This window comes from Nyctereutes procyonoides, unplaced genomic scaffold (assembly GCF_905146905.1).
Source record: "Nyctereutes procyonoides isolate TBG_1078 unplaced genomic scaffold, NYPRO_anot_genome, whole genome shotgun sequence".
NCBI classification, from domain to species: Eukaryota; Metazoa; Chordata; class Mammalia; order Carnivora; family Canidae; genus Nyctereutes; species Nyctereutes procyonoides.
Genome location: NW_026575134.1, coordinates 1,364,830 through 1,390,971, shown reverse-complemented (window position 1 = coordinate 1,390,971; position 26,142 = coordinate 1,364,830). Strand labels below are relative to the sequence as shown.

General features: G+C 34.5%; 1 protein-coding gene across 1 annotated transcript in view; it reads left to right on the top strand.

Moving 5' to 3' along the window:
- The window catches only part of ZPBP (zona pellucida binding protein), an 87,829-nt gene that overhangs the window by 27,982 nt on the left and 33,705 nt on the right, over positions 1-26,142 (top strand). Inside the window, exons 8-9 of the mRNA XM_055300780.1 lie at positions 4,715-4,791; positions 23,987-24,164. Of these exons, the coding sequence (XP_055156755.1) occupies positions 4,715-4,791; positions 23,987-24,164 (255 nt within the window). The remainder of the gene's footprint in view (positions 1-4,714; positions 4,792-23,986; positions 24,165-26,142) is intronic.

Below are 26,142 nucleotides of genomic sequence, written 5' to 3'. Positions count from 1 at the left end.
CCTTTTTCTTGGTTTGCACTGGAAGCCTACAGGTAGCTGGAATTGGACATTTCCAGTCTGCAAGGTTCTTTAGACTTTGGCAAACCTCCAGGTGCTTAAGCTGTGGAAAAATATTTCTCCTTAAGGGCAGGCTTTTGTTGAAGACAAGTGAGTACTCTTGGTACATTTCAGAATGTTTATTTTGTTCCTCCTCATGCTAGAAGTACAAGGGGATTTGTTTTCTGTTCCCTCCCAGAGAAGTCTTGGGACTCATGAAAGGGTGGGGGTCCCTGAGAGCTGGAATTTTTAACACTTGGGCTTTCTCACTGTGAGCCTTCAACAGATTCTCAGTTGCTGGTTTTCTCCTGCTGCTACCAGCTTCCCTGTCAGGGTCTTTCTCTGGTGCTTCTGTTCCTCGTAAGCAATAATTCTCCATAACCACCTTTTTCTCTCTACCGTTTTGTGGGCAGCAGTTTTCCCTGAGACCTCAGTTATCTGTTGAATCAAAGAAAAGTTTGTGAGTCTGTTTACAGCTTTTCTTGTGAGGATAGGAGTGATAGCATCCGGGTGCCTTTCATGTGGGACTCTGAACCCGAAGTTTTCTTTTATCTTTTTTCTTTTCTTAATGTTCTGTTACTGATTTTTCTTGGGTTTAATTGACTGTAAAATAGCATTTTGATTTTATTTTCATTTTCTTTTCTGAATATATTCCAGTTATTTTCTTGGCAGCTATCCTGAGTTTTACAGTTAATAACCTAAATATATAACTATATTGTTTGAATGAATACTAGCCTGGTTGACTCCTTCCTCTCTATGATGGTCTTTGTCATTGAATTATTTTACATTGTTTACCACTAACATAGATTTACAATTATTATCTGATGTATTTATTTCTAATCATATGCATGAAAAAAGTGAGAGTTAAAAGAGTAAAAATACAACAATATTGCCTTGTATCTGCAGAGTTGACTTTATCACTATTCTTTATTTCTTTGCACAGCATTGAATTACTATCTGTCATCCTGTTACTGGCTAATAATGTTAAACATTGTGTTTGGAATATTTTACTTTCTTCTTCATTTCTGAAGGATATTTTTCCAGATACAGGATTCTTGGTCGAAAGCTTTTTTTCTTTTAGTACTTTAAATATGTTATCTCACTGACCTCCGCGGTTTTTGTTGTTGTTGTTTTCTTTTGTTTTGTTTCGGAATTCAGTTCCAGAATTTTGTTTTTTTACAAGACATTTGTTAATCTTACTATGGACTTGTAGTGAGTGACAAGTTCCTCTTTTTCTTCTCTCTTTCTGCTTTCAAGATAATCTGTCTTTGATTTTTGACAGATTGGTTATAATGTGTTTCACTGTTGAATTCCTTGACTTTATTTTAAAGATTTTTTTAAAAAATTATTTATTAGAAAGAGAGAAAGCATGAGCAGGGGAAGGGACAGAGGGAGAGGCAGGGAGCCTGATGTGGGGCTTGATCCCAGGACCCTGAGATCATGACCTGAGCTGAAGGCAGATGCTTAACCAGCTGAGCTACTCAGGCACCCCAAATCCTTGCCTTTATGCTACTTGAATTCCATTGATATTTTTGAATACATAGATACGTGTCTTTTATCACATTGGGACATTTCTGGCATTATTTTTTCAGATGTCCTTTCGGTTCCTTTTTTTCTCTGTTATGCGTACGTGGTGGGGGTATTAGGCTTTCATTTCTTTTTCTGCTTTTTCTTTCTGCTCCTCTAGCTGGATAATTTCAGTTTACCTATCCTCAAGTTCACCGATTCTTTCATAAGATCAACTCTGTAATTGAAAGCCTATAGTGAGTTCTTCATTTTAGTTGTTGTAACTGTCAGTTCCGGAATTTGTTTAGTTTCTTTTTATATCATCTTTCATTTTATTAATATATTCTGTTGTGAAACCATTTTCCTTTTTGTTGTTGTTGTTGTTCTGTGCTTATTATTTCCTTTAGCTTTTTGAGTATATTTAAAACAGTTGACGGAGAGTCTGTCTAGTAATTCCAATTTCTGTGCTTCCTCGGGGATGAATTGTTTTGTTAAGTATTATTATTTTTGGATGTTGGTTCATACCCTTCTTTCCTCACATTCCTTATATTTTTTTAAAAACTGTACATTGTTAATATTCTAACAGGTAGTAATCATGAAATCAGATTCTTTTACCTCTTTTGTGTGTGTTGTAGTTGTTTAGTGATCCATCTAAGTTACCTTTGTAAAGACTATATTCCTTGTTGTATGTGATGTCTGATGTCCTTTAGCTTGATGTTAGCTAGTGTTCTGATAAAAAGATTCTTTGTTTTGTGCGGAGGTCAATTTCTGTTGACTCAGCATTTTCTCAGTTACAAAAATTTAGCTATTTTCCAGAGTTTCAACATAACTTGATTCTGTTTTGAGTCTTGTTTGTCAGCGTTCCTGTGGTAGGATGTGGCTTGAGGTATCCTACCTCACCATTTTACAGGTGTTATTTCTTTTTCATTTTTAAATTTTCTAAAAAGTTTCATATAAAAAGACAAAGAGGGTACATAGTTTCATACAGGTTGAGGTTAACCATCTAACCTAACTAAAATAACTAAAGCAGGTATATCAAAGAAGGCAGGAGTTCAGGAAGAAGTTGTGCTCTCTCAGATCCAGAGAGCTAATTGAGTAGACTGATCTAGACAGTGTAAGTATTATGTGGTTTGCCTAACATGGGGAGGGGGGGGGAGTAGTATACTGCCTTTTGGCTTTACTACCTTTAGTACTGCATTATAACTTAAACATTCTAGGTGTTAATGACATGGTTAATCACTATCTGTACTGACTCTGAAGACTGGATAATTTCTGTGGATTCTGTGTTGTTTCTAACAATTTTGCTTTAGTTTAATAAATAGTAGATTTTGATGGATTTTTAAATTTGCTTTAAACTTTTATAAGGATTCAAGTTAAAAATAAAATTGTGTACCTTCATCATGATTTGATCTCAATCATATTATGATACATAGTAGACTCTGGTCTACCATCTTCTGAATTACTTAATGAACGGTAATTTCAAAAGCTTTATCTTAGGTAAATAATATTTTAAATATTTGGCTACATTTTGAAAATGCTTTCCGTAACTCCACTGTATATTTTTGATATATGAATCTTAGAGATTCTACATTTCCTGGGTCTGGTTTTATGATGATTTCATTTTAAAAGGATTTAAAAAGTAGTCCATTGAAAAAAACCTTTTCTTTTTTTTTCCAAATCTACAGCCCTTTTGCGAGGTCTGCTTTAGCTTCACATCTGTTCTGTTTGATTTTATAAAATCACTTTGATTTTATATTTTATATGTTGTCTTTTTTGTGATATTTTATAATACTTTGTGATATCAGTTCAAAGGCCAATACAGAAATTTCATGTGTGTACTGGTTTGGGGAGATATTTTAAAAGGATATTGAAAAAATGAGGACTTCCCAGTTTTCTGCAAGTGTATTCTGCATTATTAATACTTTTGTGGTCAATTTTATTATCTTCATCATATCAATGCTTATCCATCTAATATATTTTACATAACATATTAGGCAAATGTCAATAATATGAGCAAGGATCTGTCTTCAAGAAGGTCATATTCTAGTTAAAAGAAAATATATAACAGTAGTACAGCTTCTGTAAATATTATGGCAGAGATTCTAGGTACTCTGTGGGTTCTATGTACATAAAGATGTCATTAGGAGATGAACAGTTGAGGAGATCCATGAAACATTATTGGTGCTTTAAAATAATTCCATGCAAAATAGCAATTTAAAGTCATGTATACAGGGTATATTTGGGGAACATTCTCGAAAATTTAATTGGTAAGATGTATAGAGAATTTGGGGACAGTCAACTAGTCATTGCTTGTGGTTATATTATACAGAGCTTAGATAGTTAAGATTGATATATTTTAAATCATATTTTTATAGGTAGAAAGAATGACAATCATAATATTTAGTCTCTTATTTTACAGAGCAGAGAGTGGGTCTCATGGAGGTATTAAATAATAGCCTGTGTTTATTAGTGCTAGACCTAGGGCTAGAAATCAGGTTTTCTAAATGTATTTTGACCAATAGTGAGAAGTAACTGAAGGTTTTAGAATTGTGGTAATTAAGTTGATATAATTTAGAAAGATTATTTAGTGGAAATCTTTGTCATCTATTCTCTCGTTGAATTTTATGTCTTCACAAGTTTTTATGTCTTCTAGGTTGTACAGTTAAGTGGTACGTAGTTATTCTCAGTAGTCTCCTAATGATGCTTTGAATTTCTGTGTTATCAATTATAGTGTCTCCTTTTATATTTATAATTTTGTTGCTTTGGGCCCTTTTTTTATTCCTTGGTTAGTTGCATGAGGGGGTTGAAAATTTTGTTTACATTTTGAAGAAACAATTCTTAGTTTGGTGAAGCTTTTCTGTGATGTTTCTATTATCTGTTTCATGTACTTCTGCTCTGATCTTCTCATCATTAAAATCATCATTGTTATTATTGTTACAATCATTATTATTAAGTCTTAGGTTCATCGCAATCGTGAGGGTTTCCTGATTTACATAGAACAAACCTTTGGCTTAGATTTATATCTAAATGATTTAGTGTAACATTAGGAAAACGCTTAATTATTACTGGAAGAGAAATATTAGATAAATGATCTATTTTATATTTCAAAAGCCAGTTTTAATACTGTGATACAGATCTGGGGCCCTTTATAAAATATACTGTATTTTCTCAGTTTCATCTCTAGACACTGAAAAAGGACCTAAGCCATGTGTGGACCATAATTGTGAATCTTCCAAAAGACTGTCTAAGGTATGTTATGTGAGGCTGGAGAAAATAAAAAAAAAAAATGAACATGCTCAGTGTGTAAGCAAGCATTTAGCTATTTATTGAACACATCAGATCCACCCATTACCTTTAGGAAATTCAACAATAAAAATAGAATGTCATCAAATAATAAATGATAAGAACTTGAATTAACAGTTAATATTTTTATGAAATGTTTTAAAGTTTAGCATCTTGTTACTGTGTTAAGGAAGATAAGTTTTCCATTTCTTTGGCCTTATTTGTTCCACATTAATTTATAATTATTAATCAAGTAGTACCTTTACAGCAAATCTAATAAGTAGTATAAGGATTTTATCTTGGTTTTTTTTCAAAGCTTCTCTAGATATTCTAGGTCCTTTTTATTTCTAGAAATTTTTAAAATCACTATGTCAGATTTCTAAAAATAAAAAATGCCCTGGATTCTGATAGGCATCAATAGGTTAACTGGTGAGAAGTGGTATTTTGAGAATACTAATAAATTTTCCAATATGTATGTTAGTTCTCCCGACTTATTAAGGTTTGCAAAATTTACCTATTTTATTTTATTTAAAAATATTTTATTTTTACTCATTTTTATTTTATTTCATTTTATCTTTTTGCAGCTTTTAGTTTAAAAGTCTTGCACATTTTCTGCTAAATTCATTCCTAAGTATTTTGTGTGTGTGTTTTTTTTAAGTGATGTCTTAAAGGGGATATTTAAAAAATAAATTGGTCAGTTTCCGTTTTCAATAGATGGTTTGCATGTTGCATATTTGCATGTTGTACTTAGCCACTTATTAAATTCATGTTACAGTAGTTGCTTTAAAGATCGCTTAGGATTTTCTATGTAAATCATCATGTCAAATGCAAATAAGAGTGTTTCTCTTTTTCTAATGTCTATGCTTTTTATTTCTTTACTTACCCTGTTTGTATCTACAGTATGATGTTGAATAGATGAGAGAGAATAGATATTCTTTACTTGTTCCTGATTGTAGGGGGAAAGCATTTAATCTTTCACTGTTAAATAGGCTGTTAGCTCCAAAATTTCAATGCCTTTTACCAGATCAATTAAGTTCCCTTCTATTCCTAGTTTGCTGAGAGATTATGTTATGTATGTTCCTTCATTTGTGTTGACTATTAACTTTGCCTTTATTGAAAAAAACCCACATATATCTTCATTGTAAATTTAGCAGAAAGCATGCAATACCTTTAAAACTAAAAACTGCAGTTTGTTCTTTTATCCCTATGAAACGTCCCCTTTAATTTTTTCTTTGAAATTTTATCTAAAATCAATGTTATTAATTCAGACTTCTTATGCTTACTGTTTGCAAGGGATGCAGGTTTCTAACTAATTTGAATTTTTTGTCTTTATATTTGAAATGCATATTTCTTGAAGACAACATATAATTGACCCCTTTGTTCTCTCAATAAAAAAAAATATTTAATTGGAATTCTAGTAAAATTTAATGTAATTATTGATACAATTATATTTATGCCTGTTTTTTACTATTGTTTCCTAATTTTTTCCCCTTTTTCATTCTTTGTATTTTTAGAATACATTTCATTTTATCTACCGATTTATTTATATTGAGATAAAATTGACATATAACATGATACTGGTTTTAGAAATTTAATGTATTAGTTTTAGGTATACAGCATAATGATTTGATATATGTATAGCCATATTATTACCACACTAAGTTTATGTGTACAGACACGTAGAGTTGCACATTTTGTGTGTGTGATGAGACTTTAAAACCTATTCTTCTAGCAACTTCCAAATATACAATACAATGTTTTTAACATCCCGAGACTTACTTGTCTTATACAGTTGTCCCACCATATCTGCAGCTCCACTTTCCTTGGTTTTAGTTACCCATGGTCAGCTACAGTCCAGAGGCAGATGATCTTCCTTCTTTTGTTTGTCAGTAGGTCATTAGTAGCCTAATGCTGTGTTACAATGCCTGCATTATTCACCACACTTGATGTCGTCATGTAGGCATTTTTATCATGTCACATCATCACTCATATCACATGTGAGTAAAGTATGATTTTAAGAGTTACAGATAGGAGCAGCCCAGGTGGTTCAGCGGTTTAGTGCTGCCTTCAGTCCAGGGCCTGTTCCTGGATACCCGAGATTGAGTCCCACATCAGGTTCCCTGTGTGGAGCCTGCTTCTCCCTCTGCCTGTGTCTCTGTCTCTCTCTTTCTCTCTCTCATAAATAAATAAGATATTTTTTTAAAAGAGAGAGATAAAGAGACTTCATTCACGTAACTTTTATTATCATACATTGTTATAATTGTTCTATTTTGTTAGTATGGTTAATCCCTTACTGTGGTATACTTTATAATTTAAACTAGACCATAAGTATATGTGGGTAGGACAAAACATGGTATGTCTGGTGTTGAGTAGTATTTACAGTCTCAGGTATCCACTTGGGACATATCTTCCATGGATGTGGGGAGTACTGTTAACTGGAATTTTGTACCTTTTGATTACTTGTTTCTTTTTCATTGCTGACGTGTACTTTGAATGTTTATTTAAAATCAATTAATTAACACATTATTCGTTTCAGAGGTAGAGTTCAGTGATTCATCATTTCCTTATAATTCCCAGTGCATATTACATCATGCCTCCTTAATGCCCATCACTCAGTTACCCTATCCCATTACCCCCTTCCCCTCTAGCAACCCTTAGTTTGTTTCCTGTAGTTAAAAGGAGTTTCTTTTATGGCTTGTTTCTGTCTCTGATTTTTGTCTTATTTTATTTTTCTCTTTCCTTCATTTCCCCTATTTCATCTATTTGGTTTCATAAATTACACGTATGGGTGAAATCATATGGTATTTGTCTTTCTCTGACTTATTTTGCTTAGCATTTTGGCTACTATAGCACCTTTAGTTCCATCCACATCATTGCAAATGGCAAGATTTCATTCTTTTTGATGGCTGAGTAATATTCCAGTGTGTGTGTGTGTGTGTGTGTGTGTGTGTGTGTGTGTGTATCACATCTTTTTATCTGTTCATCAGTCAGCGGACAATGACTTCTTTTTTCTCTTTATGTTTTTTGCCTTAATGACTATTTTGTCTTATATAAATACAGCTTCTCCAGCATTCTTTTAGTTTCCATTTACATAGAATAACTTTTTCTGTTCCTTTACTTTCACTTCTTGCGTTTCCTTAAATCTAAAGTGAATTTCATGTAGACAGCGTACAGTTAGGTCTTGTTTTGTATCCAGTCAACCACTCTGTGCCTTTTGATTGGAAATTTTAGTCCCTTTACACTTCAAGTAATGTGGATTCACTGGCATTATGTCACTTGTTTTGTGGCTTTTTAAAAAAATTCTCTTCCTTTTTCTGTTGCTCACTTTCCTTGTGATTTGAACATCTTCAATGTTATGTTTAGATTCCTTTCTTTGTCTTGTTTGTACTTACCATAGGTTTTTCCTTTGTGGTTACCATGAGAATTACATAAAACATCTTGGAATTAGAACATTTTATTTTAAGCTGATTACTTAGGTTTTATTCCCCTTAAGTATTTATGTTTCTTTGTCCCTATTTAAATCTTATTATCTTGTGTATTCATTAACAAATTATAGTACTTACTATTATTGTAGCTATTTCTACTACCTTTTGTCTTTTGACAAAAAATCACAAATACTATATTTATAATTAACCTGTTAACGCTAGATTATTCAGAATTCCACCTGTAGATGTACCTTTTCCCTAGAAATTTATACTTTCACATGTTTTCTTTTTACTACTTAACATGCTTTCCTTTTAGTGTAAGGAACTGCCTTTAACATTTCTCGTAAGGCCAGATTGGTGGTGAGGAGTTCCTTCAACTACTGAATGTGTGCAGAACTCTTTATCTCCTTTTATTTCTGCTGTACAGCTTTCTCAGTAGGAGAATCTGTGGTTGGCAGATTTTTATCTTTCAGCACCTTGAAGATATTGTGCCATTCCCTTTGGCGTACAGAGTTACTGTTGAAAGCCTATTAATAACCCAAATACATTCCTTGTATGCAGCAAGATGTTTTTCTTTTGCTGCTTATAAGATTCTTTTGCATTTAATTTTTGATAATTTAGTAAATATGTCTTGGTGTGGGTTTCTTTGGATTCTTCTTCAGGACTATTTGGGTTTGCAGGACCTGGAATTTGTTTCCTTCTTAAGGTTAGGGAAGTTTTCAGCCAGTATTTCTTCAGATAAGCTTTCTGCCCCTTTTCTCTCTCTCTCTCTCTCTCTCTCTCTCTCTCTCTTTCTCTCTCTCTCTCAACCCCCATGATATGAATATTGGGCCATTTGATGCTGTCCTTTAAGTCCCTTCTGTGTCTTCATTCTTTTCTAATCTTTTTTCTTTTTACTATTCTGATTGGATGAACTTCATTGCCCTGTTGTCAGGGTTGCCTTTCTTCTACTTTATCTTGTCTACAATGAACCCATCTCTTGAATTTTCTGCTCAGTTCTGTGATTTCTGTTTGGTACTAATTCTTTTTATATTTATTGAAATTCTCACTGTGCTCATGCATTCTTCTCTTGACCTCAGTAGATATCTTTATGACCGTTATTTTAAAATCTTTACTAGGTAAATCAGTTATCTCCGTTCCAATTAGGTCTTTTTCTGGAGTTTTATCTTGTTCTTTTTTTTTTTTTAAGCATTTTCTGCTGTTTCCTTATGGTCCTTAAATACTTTGTGTTGATTTCTATATTAGATAAAACAATCACTTCTCCCAGTCTTGAAGGTATGGTGTTTTAGGGGAGATGAACCTTATCGTTCAACCCTGCTTTGACTCTTGATTGTCTTCATGATTTTGTGATTTTCGAAGCAACTTTTTTGTTTTTGTGATTCCCAGTAGTTGAAGGTGTGCCAAGAACTCTCCATGTCCCAAAGGGAAGATCTTGTCAGTACCTGTATGCTGGCTGATTAGAAGCCAGGTCCTCAGGAAACAGCATTTATATTATGCACATATGCCTCTTTTCAGGGCAAGAGGGAGCGGTGGAAGTTTCTGTCTGTTTCTTCTGTAAGGAGCCTGTGGGTTTCTTTGCTAGTGCCCATTGAGTCCCTGAATGTGAGCCTGCTGGCCACCAGAGCCCAGTGATTAAGGGGCCTTCCATTTAGTGGCAGCTGCAAAAACCAGGGCACAAAGACATTTACAGGAGCTCCTTCTCAGGAGATAGGTGACCTGGACAGAGACAGAGGGAGAGTACACAGGTTGCACCTCAGCCTTTCTGATCCCTGGAAAGTATGCAGTTAGCCCCTTAATGTGTGTTAAATTGGAAGCCTTCCCCATAGGCCACAGCTATTAAAGTAAGCAGATGGGCCTCTCAGGATTTTGTTTTTAGTTAGCTATTCTCATAGGTATATACTCTTTGCCTTATTTGTTTGAGTGGTTGCTCTAAAAATTGTGATCTACATTGTTTATTATTTCACAGTTCACTTAAAATTTATATTTTGCCCCTTCCTGCTAAATATAGAAATGTTGCCATTTTACGGCTTCCTTTAAACTACCCTCATCCTTTATGCACTGTCAGTCTATCTACCTATATTTTAATCTATAAAAATACTGTCAAGGGTGATTTGCTGTAAACAGTTATACATGTTTTAAAGATATTTCAAGAACAAATAGTCTTTTACATGTATAGTACCACTTTCTATGTTTCTATTTCATATGAGGGTCAGGATTTTTATCTGCTATTATTTCCCTTTAGTCTGAAAAGTCTGCTGTTGCATTTGTTGTGGTTATCATCTGCTGACAAAGAATTCTTTCAGTTTTCTTTTACCTACAAATTCTATTTCCTTTTTTTATTTATAAAGAATATTTCATTGGTTAGAGAATTTTGGTCTGGTAATTCATTTTTTTTTCAGCATTTTAAGTAATTTTTTCACTCTCTTCTTAACCTCTATTCCTTCTGATAAGAGGTCAATTATTTACAAGGCTTTTTTTAAAGACTTATTTATTTATTTTAGAGAGAGAGAGAGTGGGGGTGGGGGGGAGAGCAGAGAGGGAGAGAGAGATAATCTTAAGCAGGTTCCACACCCAGCAGGAGCCTGACCCAGGACTGGATCTCTCAACCCTAGGATCATGACCTGAGCAGAGACTGAGAGTCAGATCTTAACTCTGAGCCACCCAGGTGTCCCTACAGGTTGCTGTTTTCCATATTTAATGTGTTGGTTTTTTTAGCTTTCAATTTATTTTTGGTATCTTTATAAGCAATTTGATTATGGTGTGCTTTGGTTCAGTCTTATTTGTATGTGTTCTATATGAGATTGGTGTGTGGTTACTGAACCTGTGATTTCATGTTTTTTACCTTTTTTTGGGAAAATTATAGTTATGATCTCTTCTGTTTTTTCTCTCCTACACTTTATTCTATACCATCTCCATATTTTCAGACATCTATGTGGCTTAAACTTCTCACAGCAGATTGTTTCTGAGACAGGGTATTCCCCCCCCCCTTTTTTTAAGATTTTATTTATTCATGAGAGAGACACAGGGAGAGAGGCAGAGATGTAGGCAGAGGGAGAAGCAGGGAGCCCGATGTGAGAGTTGATCATAGGACCCTGGGACCATGACCTGAGCCCAAGGCAGATGCTCAACCACTGAGCCACCCAGTGTCCCCAGGGTATCACCTTCTGTAAGAAAGCCATAGGAGGGTGAGTGTTCCGAAAAGTGAAAGCCATAAACTGTAAGGCTTTTTCTGACCCACCTTTGGGAGTCATTTGGCATCTTATGTATTGCAGTATCTTGGTCAAAGCATTCACAGGTCTGCCTGATTTAAAGAGAGGGGTTCAAACACCATTATTCTATGAGATGAATGCCATAGAGTGACCTTGTTTTAAAATTGTAACAATTATAAAGAGACACTCCTACCTCAGTTGTTTTTAATATCTTTTTATTTTACATTAAAATGTTGAGGAGAATTTTAATTAGACCTAACAGTTGTAAGAAAATTATAGAGAAACCCCTTGTATACTTTGCCCAATTTCTCCCAATTGTAACGTCTTGCAAACCTGCTGATAGAGAACAATATCACAAGTAGTGGTAGTGACGTTGCTACCATCCACTGCTCTCATTTAGCTTTGGCCAGTTTACTTGTATTCATTTCTGTGTGTTAAGTTCTTGTGCAGTTATGAATCCACCACAGTAGTCCAGGTACAGACAGTTCCAGTCCTGCAAGGATCCCTGTGTTGCTTTTTTATAACCATGCCCACCCACCTCTTTCCTGACTCCCACCACTCCTTTCCCTTTAAGCTTGGCATTCACTATTCTGTCCTGTTTCTGAAGTTTCAGTGATCATAAAGAATGTAACTTTTCAGGGTGGGCTTTGTTTCCCCTTGGCACAATTTCCTATAGATGCATCCAAGGTGGTACATGTACCAATAGTTTATTCCTTTATATTACTAAGTAATGTTCCATGGTGCATATGCTGCAGCTCGTTTAGCTTTTTATCTGTTGTAAGACATCTGGACTGATCGGAGTTATTGATTGTTAAAATTAAAGCTTTGTAAACTTTGGTGTACAGGTTTTCATGAGAAAATAATTTACCATTTTGGCTCACTAATTCTGAGTCATATTACACTTAATTTTACATTTCCATCAACAGTGTGTGAGTGGTCCAGTTTCTCCAGCTTCTAACAGGATGTGGTATTGTAACTGTTGATTATTTTATTCCCCAAGGGAGTTATTTAATAATACCCCATTATGGCTTTAATTTGCATTTCCCTTATTACTAATGATGTTGGTCATTTTATGTTATGCTTACTTGCCACGTACACATCCTTTTGGTAAACTATGCTGCTCATTTTCTCTTGGGATTGGTGGCTTTTTTACTGTTGAGTCAAGAGGGTTCAATGTATTCTAGATCTAGTGGGTTTTTTTTCCATATGTTGTTTGTAAATATCTGTCTCACATTTTAGCTTGTCTTTTCTTCCTCTTCACATGGGTTTTTCAAGAAAGAGGTTCTTAATATCTATGAAGTCAATTGTATCCATTTTTCCTTTATGGGTTGTGCTTTTTTGGGTCACATCTGAGAACTCTTTGTATATCTACATTTTGAAGATTTTCCTCTCAAAAAATTTTTTTTACCTTTTTTTTTTTTACATTACAAATCATTTTGAGTTAGTTTTTGCTTTATGTATGAGATTTGGTGCAAGGCTATTTTTGTTGTTATTGTTTTGCCTGTGGATGTCACATTTCTCCAGCATCCTTTGTTAAAAATGCTGTCCTTTCTCCACTAAATGGCTTTTGTTCCTTTGTTAAACTATAGTTAAGAATATTTGTGTGGCTCTATTTTCTGGGTTCTTTATTCTTTTACCTTCTTTGTGTTTATGCTTTTTTCAATACCTCACTGTCTTAACTACTGTGGCCTTAATGATGGGCAGTTATTCATCCCATTGTATTCCTGTATTAGCAAAATTGTTTTATCTATTTTAGAATCTGTGTATCATTAAATAAATTTTAACAGAGTTTTGTGTATGTCTAAGAAAACCTTTGGGATGTTGGTAGGAATTATGTTAATCAATCCTGCACAGGCATACCTTGTTTTACTGTGCCTTGCTTTATTGAGCTTCACAGTTATTGCATTTTTTTTACAAATTGAAGGTTCCAGACTTCAGTGGAGGAAGTTACTGCAGGTGTGGTGGAAACAGCCAGAGAATTGGAACTGGAGATGGGACTGAGCTGGAATCTCAGGATAAAACTTGAACAGATGAGGACTTGCTTCTTATGGATGAGCAAAGAAAGGGGTTTCTTGAGATGGAACCTGATGCTGGTGAAATTGCTGTCAAGGTGGTTGAAGTGACAACCATGGATTTAGAATATTGAGGAAGCCTAGCTGATAAAGTGGTAGTGACGGAGTTTGAGAGGATTGATTGGAACTTTGAAAGAAGTTCTATGGATAAAATGCTATCACACAGCATTACAGGCTACAGAAAGATCATTCTTGAAAACAAGTGTCAATTGATGTAGCGAAATTCTTAAATGCATCATTTAAGAAATGGCCATGGTTGCCATCATTCAGCCACCACCATCCTGGTCAGTCAGCAGCTGTCAACATCAAGGTAGACCCTCGACCAACAAAAAGAGATGACTTCCTCTTAGCTCAGATGATTGCTGGCATTTTTTAGCAAAAGTATTTTTTAGTTAAGATATATACAGTGTTTTGTTTAGACATACTGCCATTTCACACTTAATAGACTACAATATAGTGTAGATCTAATTTTTGTATGCCTGGGGAAACCCGAAAGTTCATGTGAGTCACCTTATTTTGATATTGGCTTTACTATAGTGGTCTTTGGAACCAAACACTATATCTGAGGTATACCTCTGTATAAATTTGGGAATAACTTTTACACTTTTACTATGTTCGTTCTTCCAATCTATGAACATATGTCTCTACATCTTTTTAGATCTTCTGTGATTTTTTTATCAACTTTTTCTTGTAATTTGTAGCATACATAACCTATAAGTTTTAGTAAATTTATACTGTTTCCTTTTCTATGAAACAACCTTAGGAAATACTGTGTTTTAATTTTCGTTTCTATATGTTCATTGTCAGTGTGTGGTAATGCATTTTATCAGCATGTGTTCATCTTGTTTCTGAGGTACTTGCTGAACTTAAATATTAGCTCTAGGAGGTTTTTTTTTTTTTTTTTTTTTTTGTATTTGTGGAGTATTTTATATTCCTTGGGATTTTCTTGGCTGACAATCTTGTCATTTCCAAATGGAGGCAGTTTTATTTTTTCCTTTCCAAAGTTCTTGTTTTTTTTTCTTTCTGGCTCATTACTGATTTTTTTGACTTATTCAAGTGCCTAAAGTATCCAGTGCTGTGTTCAATATGAGTAGTAAGAATAGACTTTCTTTCCCCTTTTTTTTTGAGCTTATGGAGAAAGCATTTATCCTTTTAACATGAAGTATTATGTTTGCTGTAGGTTTTTTGTAGATGCTTTTGGTAAATAAATCTGATGAAACTCCCTTGCAATCTTATTTTGGTGAGATTTTATTAACAATAAGTATTGCGTGTTTTCCAGGGCTTTTCTGAGTTAATTGTTGAGATCATAGGATTTTTCTTTTTTTACTTGTGGATATGCGTGTTATGTTAATTGGTTTTAGAATATTGGAGCAACCCTTGCTTGCCTACCCGGAATAAATCCTACATGGTCATGCTGCATAACATTTTAGACATGGTTGGATTTAATTTGTTCATATTATATGGAGTTCATGAAAGATATTAGTCCATAGCTTTTCTTTGATACAGACTCTGTCTGGTTTTAGTACTTAGGTAATACTAGCTTCACAAAATGAAGTGGGAAGTTTGTTTCCTAAAGAGATTTTATTCAGCATTGATTTTTGAACATTTGGTAGAATTTTCTTAAGAAACCTGGGGATTTCTATTTAGGGAGCTTTTTTCTTACATATTTAATTACTTTAATAGTTATAGAACTATTTAGATACTTGTTTTTATTGTTGAATTTTTATATTTGGTGGTGTTTGAAGAATTGGTCCATTTACGAGTTGTCATATGCCTGAGCATAAAGTTATGTGGAGTTTTCTGTTACTTTCAGTGCCTGTGAGCAATAGTCCCATTTTATTGCTAATCTTCTGTTTGGTCTTCTCTGTTATTTTTTCCACTCTTGCTAGAATTTATTAACTTTATTGATCTTTATGAAGAACTAACTTTGTGTGACATTGACTTTATTATTTTCTTATTTTCAATTCCATTACATTTTACTTCCATCTTATTATTTCCTTTTTTTCCCCCATTTGCTTCCTTTTTTGTCTTCTGGTTCTTTTTAGTTTCTTGAGGTAGGAACTTTGGTTATTGGAACTTTGGTTTTATATTTTTTTTTCTTTCCTAATATAAAAATTTGTTCTGTAAATTTCCACTCAGCATTGTTTTAGATCCATCTCATATTTTCATATGTCATTGATTTTTTTTCTAAGTTTTTATTTAAATTTCAGTTTACATAGAGTGTAATATTAGTTTCAGGTGTAGAATTTAGTGATGCAACACTTCTGTACATCACCTGGTGCTCATCATAATGAGTACACTCCTGATTCCCCTCACCTGGTTCCCCCATCCCCCCACCCGCCTCCCCTCTAGTGACCATCAGTGTGTTCTCTGTAATTAAGAGCCTGTATCTTGGCTTGGCCTCCCTTCCACTCCTTTGTTTTAGAGAAAACCCAGAAGACTCCACCAAAAAGTTGCTAACACTGATACACAAATTCAGTAAAGTCACAGGGTACAGAATCAACATACAGAAATCTCTTGCATTTCAATACACCAATAATGAAGCAGCAGAAATATAAATCAAGGAATCAATCCCATTTCTAATTGCTCCCGAAACCTAGGAATAAACCTAACCAAAGAGGTAAAAGATCTGTACTCTGAAAATTATAAAACACTATTGGTGAGCATGCAAGCTGATATAGCCACTCTTGAAAACAGTATGGAAATTCCTTAAAAAGTTGAAAACAGAGCTGTGCTATGATCCAGCAATTGTACTACTAGGTATCAACTCCAAAGATACAAATTTATTGATCAGAAATGGCACCTTCACCCCAGTGTTTATAGCAGCAGTGTCCACAATAGACAAACTATGGAAAGAGCCCAGATGTCCGTTGACTGATAAATAGGTAAAGGAGACTTGGTATATACACAATGGAATATTACTCAGTCATCAAAAGGATGAGATCTTACCATTTGCAATGATGTGGATGGAACTATAGGATATTATTCTAAGTGGAATAAGTCAGTCAGAGAAAGACAATTATCATATGTGGAAGTTAAGAAACAAAACAGGATTGTAGTGGAAAGGAAGGGAAAAATAAAATAAGATAAAATCAGAGAGGGGATACTCTTTGGAAACAAACTGAGGCTTGTTCGAGTAGAAGAGGGTGGAAAGATGGGGTAACTGAGTCATGGGCATTAAGCAGGGTATGTGATGGGATGAGCACTGGGTGTTATATGCAACAGATGAATCACTAAACTCCACATCTGAAACTAATGATACACACTATATGTTAATTGAATTTAAGAAAAATAAGATAAAAAAACACTGATCAAAGAAATTGGAGACTACATAAATGAAAAAACATTCCATGCTCATGGATTGGAGGAACAAATATTGTTAAGATACCTATATTACCAAAAGTAATCTACACATTTAGTGTAATCCCTATCAAAATACCACCAGAGTTTTTCACAAAGCTAGAAAAAAACAATCCTAACATTTGTATGGAACTGCAAAACTCCCCAAATAGCCAAAGCTAAGCTAGGTTGCAGGCATCACAATTCTGGACTTATATTAGAAAGCTATAATGATCAAGATCTGTGGTTCTGACATAAAAACAGACACATAGATCAATGGAACAGAATAGAAAGACCAGAAAGGGACTTAACAGCTATGTGGTCAATTAACATTCAACAAAGCAGGAAAGACTATCCAATGGAAAAAAAAAAGACAGTCTCTTCAACAAACAGTGTTGGGAAAACTGAACAGCAACCTGCAAAAGAATGAAACTGGACCATTTTATTACATCACACACAAAAATAAATTCAAAATGAATGAAAGACCTAAATGTGAGACAGGAGAGACCATTTTAAAATCCCAGAGGAGAAAACAGGCTGTAGTCTCTTTGACATTGGCCATAGCAGCCTCTATACCTAGTAATAGGTATGTCTCCAAGGTAAGGGAAACCAAAGCAAACGTGATCTGTTGGGACTTCATCAAAGAAAAACAAAAAAGCTTTTTCACAGTGGAGGAAACACCAGCAAAACTAAAAGGCAACTCACAGAATGGGAGAAGATATATTCACAAATTACAGATTTGATAAAGGGTTAGTATCCAAAAGTATATAAAAAACTTTTAAGATATATAAAAAGCTTATAAAACTCAACACCCAAAAAACAATCTGGTTTAAAAAAATGGGCAGAAGATATGGATAGACATTTTTGTAAATAAGAAGACTACAGATGGTGAACAAAACACTTGAGAAGATGCTCAATGTCACTCATCATCAAGGAAGTGCAAATCAAACTGCAATGAAATATCTCACACCTGTCAGAGTCAACAAAATTAACAACATGGGAAACAGCAGGTGTTGGCAAAGTTGTGGAGAAAGAGGAACTCTCTTGCACTCTTGGTGGGAATGTGAACTGGTATAGCCGTTGTGGAAAACACTACGTAGTTTCCTCAAAAAGTTAAAAATAGAACTACCCATGATCCAGCAATCTACTAGGTATTTACCCAGAGGATGTCCTTGATTTCAGTTCCTTTAAATTTGTTGAGCTTTTTTAGATGGTCCAGAACATGGTCTATCTGGTTTTCATCTGCAGATCTTTTTTCATCCTATACTTCTAGCCTATGAGTTTCCTTAAATCTAAAGTCACTTTCTTGTACACAGCATAGAGTTGTCTCTTGTTTTATCCATTAAGCCACTCTGTGTTTTTTGACTAGGAGGTGTTAATCTTTTTGCACTTAAAGTGATTATTGTTATGTAAGAGCTTACTCTTTCCAGTTTGTTAATGGTTTTTTGTCTACTGTATAGTTCATTACTCTTTTCCTCTGGTGCTATCTTCCTTTGTTTGATGATTTTTTTTTTGTATTGATAATGCTTTGATTCCTTTCTGTAGATATTTTCTTTATGGCTATCATGAAGCATATATTTAAATCTAATATTTATAACAGTCAATTTTTAAAAAGATTTTATTTATCTATTTGACAGAGAGAGAGAGCACAAGCAGGGAGAGCAGCAGGCTGAGGGAGAGGGAGAAATAGGCTCCCTGCAGAGCAGGGATGTCTGAGCCAAAGGCAGATGCTTAACCGATTGAGCCACCCAGGTGCCTGTAACAGTCTATTTTAAGCAGATAACTGCATATGAGAAATCTATATTTTATCCCCCCCACACACACACTTTGTTATTGATGTCACAATTCCTGTTCTATTGTGCTTCTATTAACAGATTTTTGTAGTTACATTTATTCTTAATACTTATGTCTTTAACTTTTATACTAGCTTTAATTAATTTTTGTGTCACCCTTATAGTACTACATTATTTTGTATTTGCATATATATTTACATTTACTAGTGAGACTTATACTTTCATTTTTTAAAAGATTTTTTTTTTTTATTTTAGAGAGAGAGGACATGAAAATGTAGGGGGGACGGGCAGAGGGAAAGAGAGAGAATTTTTAAGCACACTATATGCTGAGCATGGACCCCAGTGTGGAGCTTGATCCCATCACTGTGAGATTAAAACCTGAGCCAAAATCAAGAGTTGGATGCTTAACCAATTGGGCCACCCAGGCATCTCTATACTTTCATTTTTTAAAAATGTTCCTATTTAGCATCCTTTTATTTCATTTTGGTGAACTCTGGTTAACACTTCTTGTGAGGCAGTGTTCTACTCAGATTTTGGGACTTCTGATGGTATCGAACTTCTTCAGTTTTTGTTTGCCTGGGAAAATTCTCATCTCTCCTTCATTTTTTTTTAATCTCCTTCATTTTTTAAAGATTTTATTTATTTATTTGAGAGAGAGAGAGAGAGAGCAAGCAGTGAGGAGGGGCAGAGAGAGAGAGGGAGAAGCAGGCTCCCCACTGAGCAGGAAGCCTGATGCAGTACTGGATCCCAGGGCCTGTAGATCATGAGCTGAAGGCAGATGTTTAACCTGCTGAGCCACCCGGGGGCTCCTTAATTTTTAAAGGGAAGTTTTGATGGGTATAGTATTCTTGACTGGTAGTTTCTTTTTCATTCTGCACTTTGAGTGAATTATTACACACTTTTCTGGCCTGCAAGGTTTCTAATGAGAAATCTACTGATAGTATCATAGGGTGGGGGGGTACCTTTTGTTTGATTGGTTCTTTTTCTCCAGCTGCTTTCATAATTCAGTCTTTGTGAATTTTGACAATTCAGTTATAACGTTTCTTGGTGTCCTTGGTAGTCCCCTTTGTGCAACTCATTTGGGATTCTTAAAGCTTCATCAATCTGGATGTCTGTCTCTTTTCCCAGGTTTAGGAAGTTCTTTGGTATTATTCACTTAAATTAGCTTTCTATTTCTTTGTCTTTCTCTTATACTTATGGGACCTCTATAATGCATATGTTGACTTAGTTGATGTCAGATAAGTCCTGTAGAGGTTCTTCACTCTTTTTTTTTCCCCTTTTGTCTGATTGGATAATTTCAAATGATCTGTCTTTGAGTTCATGGATTCCCTTTCTGCTTGATTGAGTCTGCCTTTCAAGCTCTCTATTGAATTTTTTAGTTCAATCATTATATTCTTCATACCATAATTTCTATTTGGTCCTTTTTTATTGTTTTTTGTTGCTTTGTTGAACTTTTCATTTTGTTCATGTATTATTTTTCTGATTTCATTTATTACCTCTGTGTTTTCTTGTAGCTTACTGAGCTTCCTTAAGATTATTTTAAATTATTTGTTAGGCAATTCATAGATATTTATATCTTTATAGTCTGCTATTGGAGTTTTTTTGGTGTCATATTTCCCTGATTTCTTTGATGATAGTAGCCATGGTTGGTACCTGCACATTTAAAGAAATTGTCACTTCTTCCAATCTTTATGGTCTTGCTTTAGAAGGGAATGACCAGACTAGAGACTTTGTGGGGTCAGACGGGGAGTCTCTCAAACCTTTTCTGTGGATGTGCCTGCTTAATTCCTCTAATTCTGTCCTGGGGGAATGTCTTAGAATTGTATTCCTTCTTTCAATTCCATAGATCCACGCTGGGTGCTGAGAATCACAGCAAGTGTTAAGAGCAACTCAGTCCTTTTCTCTGTAACAGTGCTCTGAAATGTTCGGGCTTTGTGTGCCAGCTCCACTTTTTTCCCTCCCTTCTAAAGGAGGTATTTTATGATTTTGCTCCTTCTATTATAGTCTGTAGGGTCTCACCAGCTATGCTAATGGTTACTTCTCTCTTTTCCCTAAAGCAGTGCACTTAGATTTTGGGCCAGTGGGTACAGGTACCATTGTCCTCCCTCTTGAAGGTCAATCATCGTGTAACAATTTACAGAGGTTTTGCTATCCCCATCCTTCCACTCCCTCTTCCCCTTTCAGCTCTTTTTATTCCCCAGCTTTTGATAGAGAAGCTTTCTTGTTATTTTCCCTTTGTGACTAAATTATTTTCTTGGTTCATTTTTTTTACAGAGTTTTTTTCTTCAACATATTTAAGGCTTATTCCCCTTATCTGTAGGCTGCTAAGTTAGAACATTCTGGAATGCTCGGATGGATGTGAAATCAATCAGGAATTTAGCTACAATTACATTTGCAATTGTCTCCTCATTTTTAGCCTCCCTGTCTCTCTCTCTCTGTCTCTTCCTTCCTTTCTCTTCTCATTCTCTCTCACTGTTGAAATGTAGAAACAAGGTCTTTGTTCTCTTATGTTCAGTGAGGTGATTTGTAGCAGGAGGATTTTTCAGGATATCTACTAATCTGTATGTTTGGAAATGGAAACCTTCCTGTATTTTTAAATGTTATTTTCATACTCCCATTGCCTGTGGGCAATTAGAAATATGCTACTTTAAAATTTTTAAATATAACTGTTTAAATCCCTAATAATTTCAAAACAAATTACAGTTTGTCTTCAGTTCTTAAGAGCCTAGTTTTTCTCGTGCAAGTTTCAGTTGTTCTGGAACCACCACCACTGCAGTGACATTGCTGAGTGAAGAGTAGACTCTCTTTTGTCTTTTGCTTCAGGATTAAGTCATCTCCACACTGCAGAGTTAAATTATTCTGTTCTGTGTGCTGGAATTCAGTATGTATCTCTGGAAAGGATTCCAACTTTCATAAAATTTAACTGTTACATAAGTTTTTATTTTCTTTCTTTTGCCTTTGGTTCTGCTTTGAAATTGAACTATATCAAAAAAAAAGAAGAAAGAAAGAAGAAAGAAAAAAAAGAAAGAAAGAAAGAAAAGAAAGAGGAAAGAAAGCAAGAAACTGAACTTTATCTCATAGTTCTGTGCCCAGTTCACTGGCATATGTGTACAGCATCCATGTTACAGTGTTCCCACCACAAAATGGACAGCTTTGTGTTTCTGTTCAATAATTTTTTATAGTTCTCCTTTGGGACCTTGTCTTATGAGACATGACATCCTTTCTTTCACTTGCTCCCTGACCACCAGTATCACTGGTCTTTCCTATGCAAACTCACAGTTCTTTCCATTTCATCCCAGCTACCTTTAAGCTTCTATCTCCTTTGTTTCTTAATTCCATCCCCATTTGAAGACCATAGTTATTTTCCACAGAGATTTCCAAATATAAGTGTAACTTAAAATTTCTAGAGATTTCTAACTTATGAGTGTACTATCTGTAACGCCTGGTAGATATTAGCTGCTCCTAGCAGATAGTAGAGCTCTAGTTGGACTTGGGTCTTGTGTAATGTGTGCTGTGTTGCCTGTTGTAGAACTCCCATGACGTTAAGTAGTTACTGCTTTCTAGGCTTGCTGGACTAATGTGGAGAGGATATTAAAGCCTTTCCAGGCACCTTTACTCACTACCTAATTTGGCATGGTCAGTGGAGCAGGTTGTGGTATTTAAAATAAGCTATTCAACATCTCTTTTATGGAATTCAGATATTTTATAGACTGCTCATTATTGAAATAGTAATAGTTTCTTGTTCTAGTCCTCTAATTAATTTATCCAGTCATTGTAGAATATATTCCTTCCATAGATGCTTAATCATTTTTTAGTTTTCTGGGGGATTGTGAGGGGAGGAATAGCATGGACTAGGAACTCTGATATTTATTCAGTCAGATTAATTCTTCATATCTGAGACCAGATAATTGGTGGAGAGTTTCTAGAAGTATGATTTGTTCTTATAGTATCCGATTTGGTTGAAAATGTTTTACATTAAAATCCATAATTCTAAAAAAAATCCATAATTCTTACCCAACTCAGAGAATTTGTCAATTTCACCCATTGGTATAAATAATTCCATGTCAACCATAAACATACTTAATAGAAAACATTTAATTAATGATTTAGCAGTCTTTTGCTTTCTTTTTATTTTTGTCAAAGAAGATATCTATCTTTATTCTTTTTAGGGGGAGCATAAGAAATAGCAATCTGTTTATGTGATCATTTTTGTTCCTATCAGTTTTTCCCATATCTAGCATCATTGATTTTTTTTTGGAGGGGGGGGCTCGAGGAAGTAGTATTAGGAAGCTGAGTGATTATGATTGTGTCTCCTGAAACTTTTAATTATGGCCTGGCATTTAAATATAGTCAATTGGATAGCATATTTATATCAAATTAATTTTTAAGTACTTAACCAAATTTTTTGTATTTGAACAAATAGCAACAAATTTACCAAAATTTATCAAAAGCAAACCATTTAAACTATAAAAAGTTGGTGAGTAGTTGACTAATAGAATAAACGTTGTATATTTACTTTAAATGCAATATATTGCATAACATTTGTACAGTTACAATCGTCATGCAAGGAATGTAATTTGTAAGACATTTGAAGAAATCAGTACGTTGTAGCCACCTTCATTGGTTATAGATTGGCATGAGTCCATTTGCTTCTGACTGCATTAGAAGTTAGAAGGGTAAAATGGAGGAGAATTAACTGGCTTGTAGAAGGTTTCAACTCGTGGCCCTATCTCATGCTTTAACACTGAAAATCATAAGCCTCGTGTTAATTTTCAGGTTCAGCCCAGAATAATTATTACAAGCATAAAGGTAATTATAGATCAGAGTGATGCCTTAATTATTTTATAAATTTAATTTTGGAAATTTTAACATTTGCTGTATTTCCTGTTTTTAAACCTAATTTCTCTTTGTGGAAAGAACAGAGGGTATTTCTTTTGAAAGGGTATGCTTTTTAAAGATACTTAAAGTACATGTTTTTTAAAAATCACATTAATTGTTGGAGTACATTTCTTGGAGAGGTTTCATTTCAAAAAGCTGTTTTGATTTTTCTCATATGCCCATCCATAGATTATTCAAAATCTAAAGGGACCAAAATGTTGGTTATATATCTGAATGATTTCTTTGTGTTGTATTTGAAATACATTTGGAAATTTGATGTTTATAGGTGACATCTTTTAATTTTCACATGCGTTATGTCCTGTGAATATAGGATAAGGACCTCAAGAATTTGTTTTCAGTGCTTCTAAGTACATAAGCACCCTTATTTGTTCTAAAATTACATTTATTTCTGATAATAATTTTTTCATATTGTATTTCAATTTTAGGCTAAAAATCTTATAGAGAGATTTTTTAATCAACAAGTAGAAGTTCTAGGCAGACGTTCAGAGCCATTGCCTGAAATATACTATATTGAAGGTACTCTCCAAATGGTTTGGATTAATCGCTGCTTTCCAGGGTATGGAATGAATACCCTGAAACATCCAAGATGTCCTGAATGCTGTGGTATGTAATGAACTATAATTTCATGGTTTATACTTATGAACTCACTTTATAATGCCTAAACGAATGCCTATTATTTATTCTTACTGTCATATAGATATTTCTTTAGCTCATTTGAAGCAGTATTTGAAAAGACTATGTGAATCTGAAGATCTGGAAGAAAAAAAGGTGGCTTAATTTCAGCCTTTGTATTAATATTTATGCTAAAGGGGTTGGTTGGAAGTGTTAGGCAATGGCCTGGAAGGAAAAGCAAAGAATAGAGTCAGAGCTACTTACCCTAACAGGAGCTGAGTGACATATTGTTTGGAATCAGTTATGGATGCGTTTACATTTGTGTAGTCTAGACTAGGTATATTTTTACCTTTTTTAGAAATTTAAGTATGTGGAGTGTTTTATTACTAGTTGTTTTTTCTGACTTGATTCTAGCTCTAATGAGCCACTCTCTGGCTTTCATCTGTCTTTTTCTTATTATTGAAGAAAGTTCTACAGAGGCTATTTAGGATGAGTTAATTCATGGATTCCACATTTTTAAATTTTTATATTCAAAAGTTGAGTGAGGCAATTAATCTTCAGTTTTAAAAGGCTTGCATATATCAACATCAATAAATTAGTACCATTATAATTTGGTCTTCTCTGTTTCTTTTCTCCTTTCTGCAAGCTCGAGTGGGATCAAAATCTTTTTCCTATAATAGAGCACTAAATGTTCCTTTTGCTTTGCTGTATTTAATCTGCTAGATTTTACTTTTAGTTTTTTTTTTTTTCCTGGTTTAGTTTTCCTTAAAGGATATGAAGTTGACAAAATGTACTTGGAAAGTTATCTTAGGAAATAGGACACGGATTTCACAAACAAAACACTATAACATACCTTGGCTTTGTAGCTGTTTTGATGATCTGTGATTATGTATATCACTTTATCACAGAAATGATGAAGAAAGCCTGGAAAACCAAACAGTGAAACCAGAACCTGATAGTTTAGCTGTCTAGTAAATGCATTTATATTTTCCCTTAATAAAGACCTAAGATAAATGAAAAAGTTTAAATGTTTGCATCTCATGAATTCCAAGGATTTTGGAATAGTTAAACATAGCTCTTTCAAGTGAAATAATAGAACTGAACCTGTGAGAAGCACAAAAATTTTTACTACTAAATTTTTTTGCATTTATAAAATTTGTATAATAATGTAGCTGCCAGATTCTCTCATTTTACCACGTAATTATAACATTCAGTTTGTTAAACGTTGTACTGTTTGATCCAGTTCATTAAGCAGTTATTTTATTCCTGACAACAGACCCCATGGGGGGTATGTAGTGAAACTTAAAAATCTCAAAAATTTTTCTCCCTACTATTTTGCTTTCCCAGAAATATGGCCTCTGCCCACAGAGTTCAGAGACACGGGAGATACATCCGTGGAACAGTTAGGGAACAAAAGCAGCAGGGAAGAGAGTGAGGGGATATGGAGGAGACTGAGATAAAGGTGGGTGGGCCACAAGGGGTGTGATTGAGATACCACCTGCCTTCAGGAGGATGTGAGACTTCGGAGGGGCTTTGAAGATGCAGCGGTAGCATTTACTCTCCAAGCTAGAGCTGGAAGGAGCAGCAGATTTCTGGGGGAGTTTTGTGAAACCAGGTGAGAGGACTGGTGGCACAGGAGCTGTGGCCTTGGTGGGGCTTACAGAGCATAGTGGAAGAGTTCAACTTTAGCGTGCCAGCATGAGTCACGTCTTTGAATAGAGGAGAGAAATACGATGTTTTTTTAAAAATTTTATGGGATCATTATCATTGCTCAGTATACTTATTAACTAGTGATTTGCTAAATTTCATCTCATGCCATCATACAGTAAATATTTTAATTTAGAATTACCTTTATACTGTTATCATCTGTCAGACAAATGAAGCAAGACTGAGCTTGCTTTCTGAACGGAGCACAGTCTAACGTGTCTATCATATATGGTGGTTTTTGTCTATTTTACATGAAGCCATC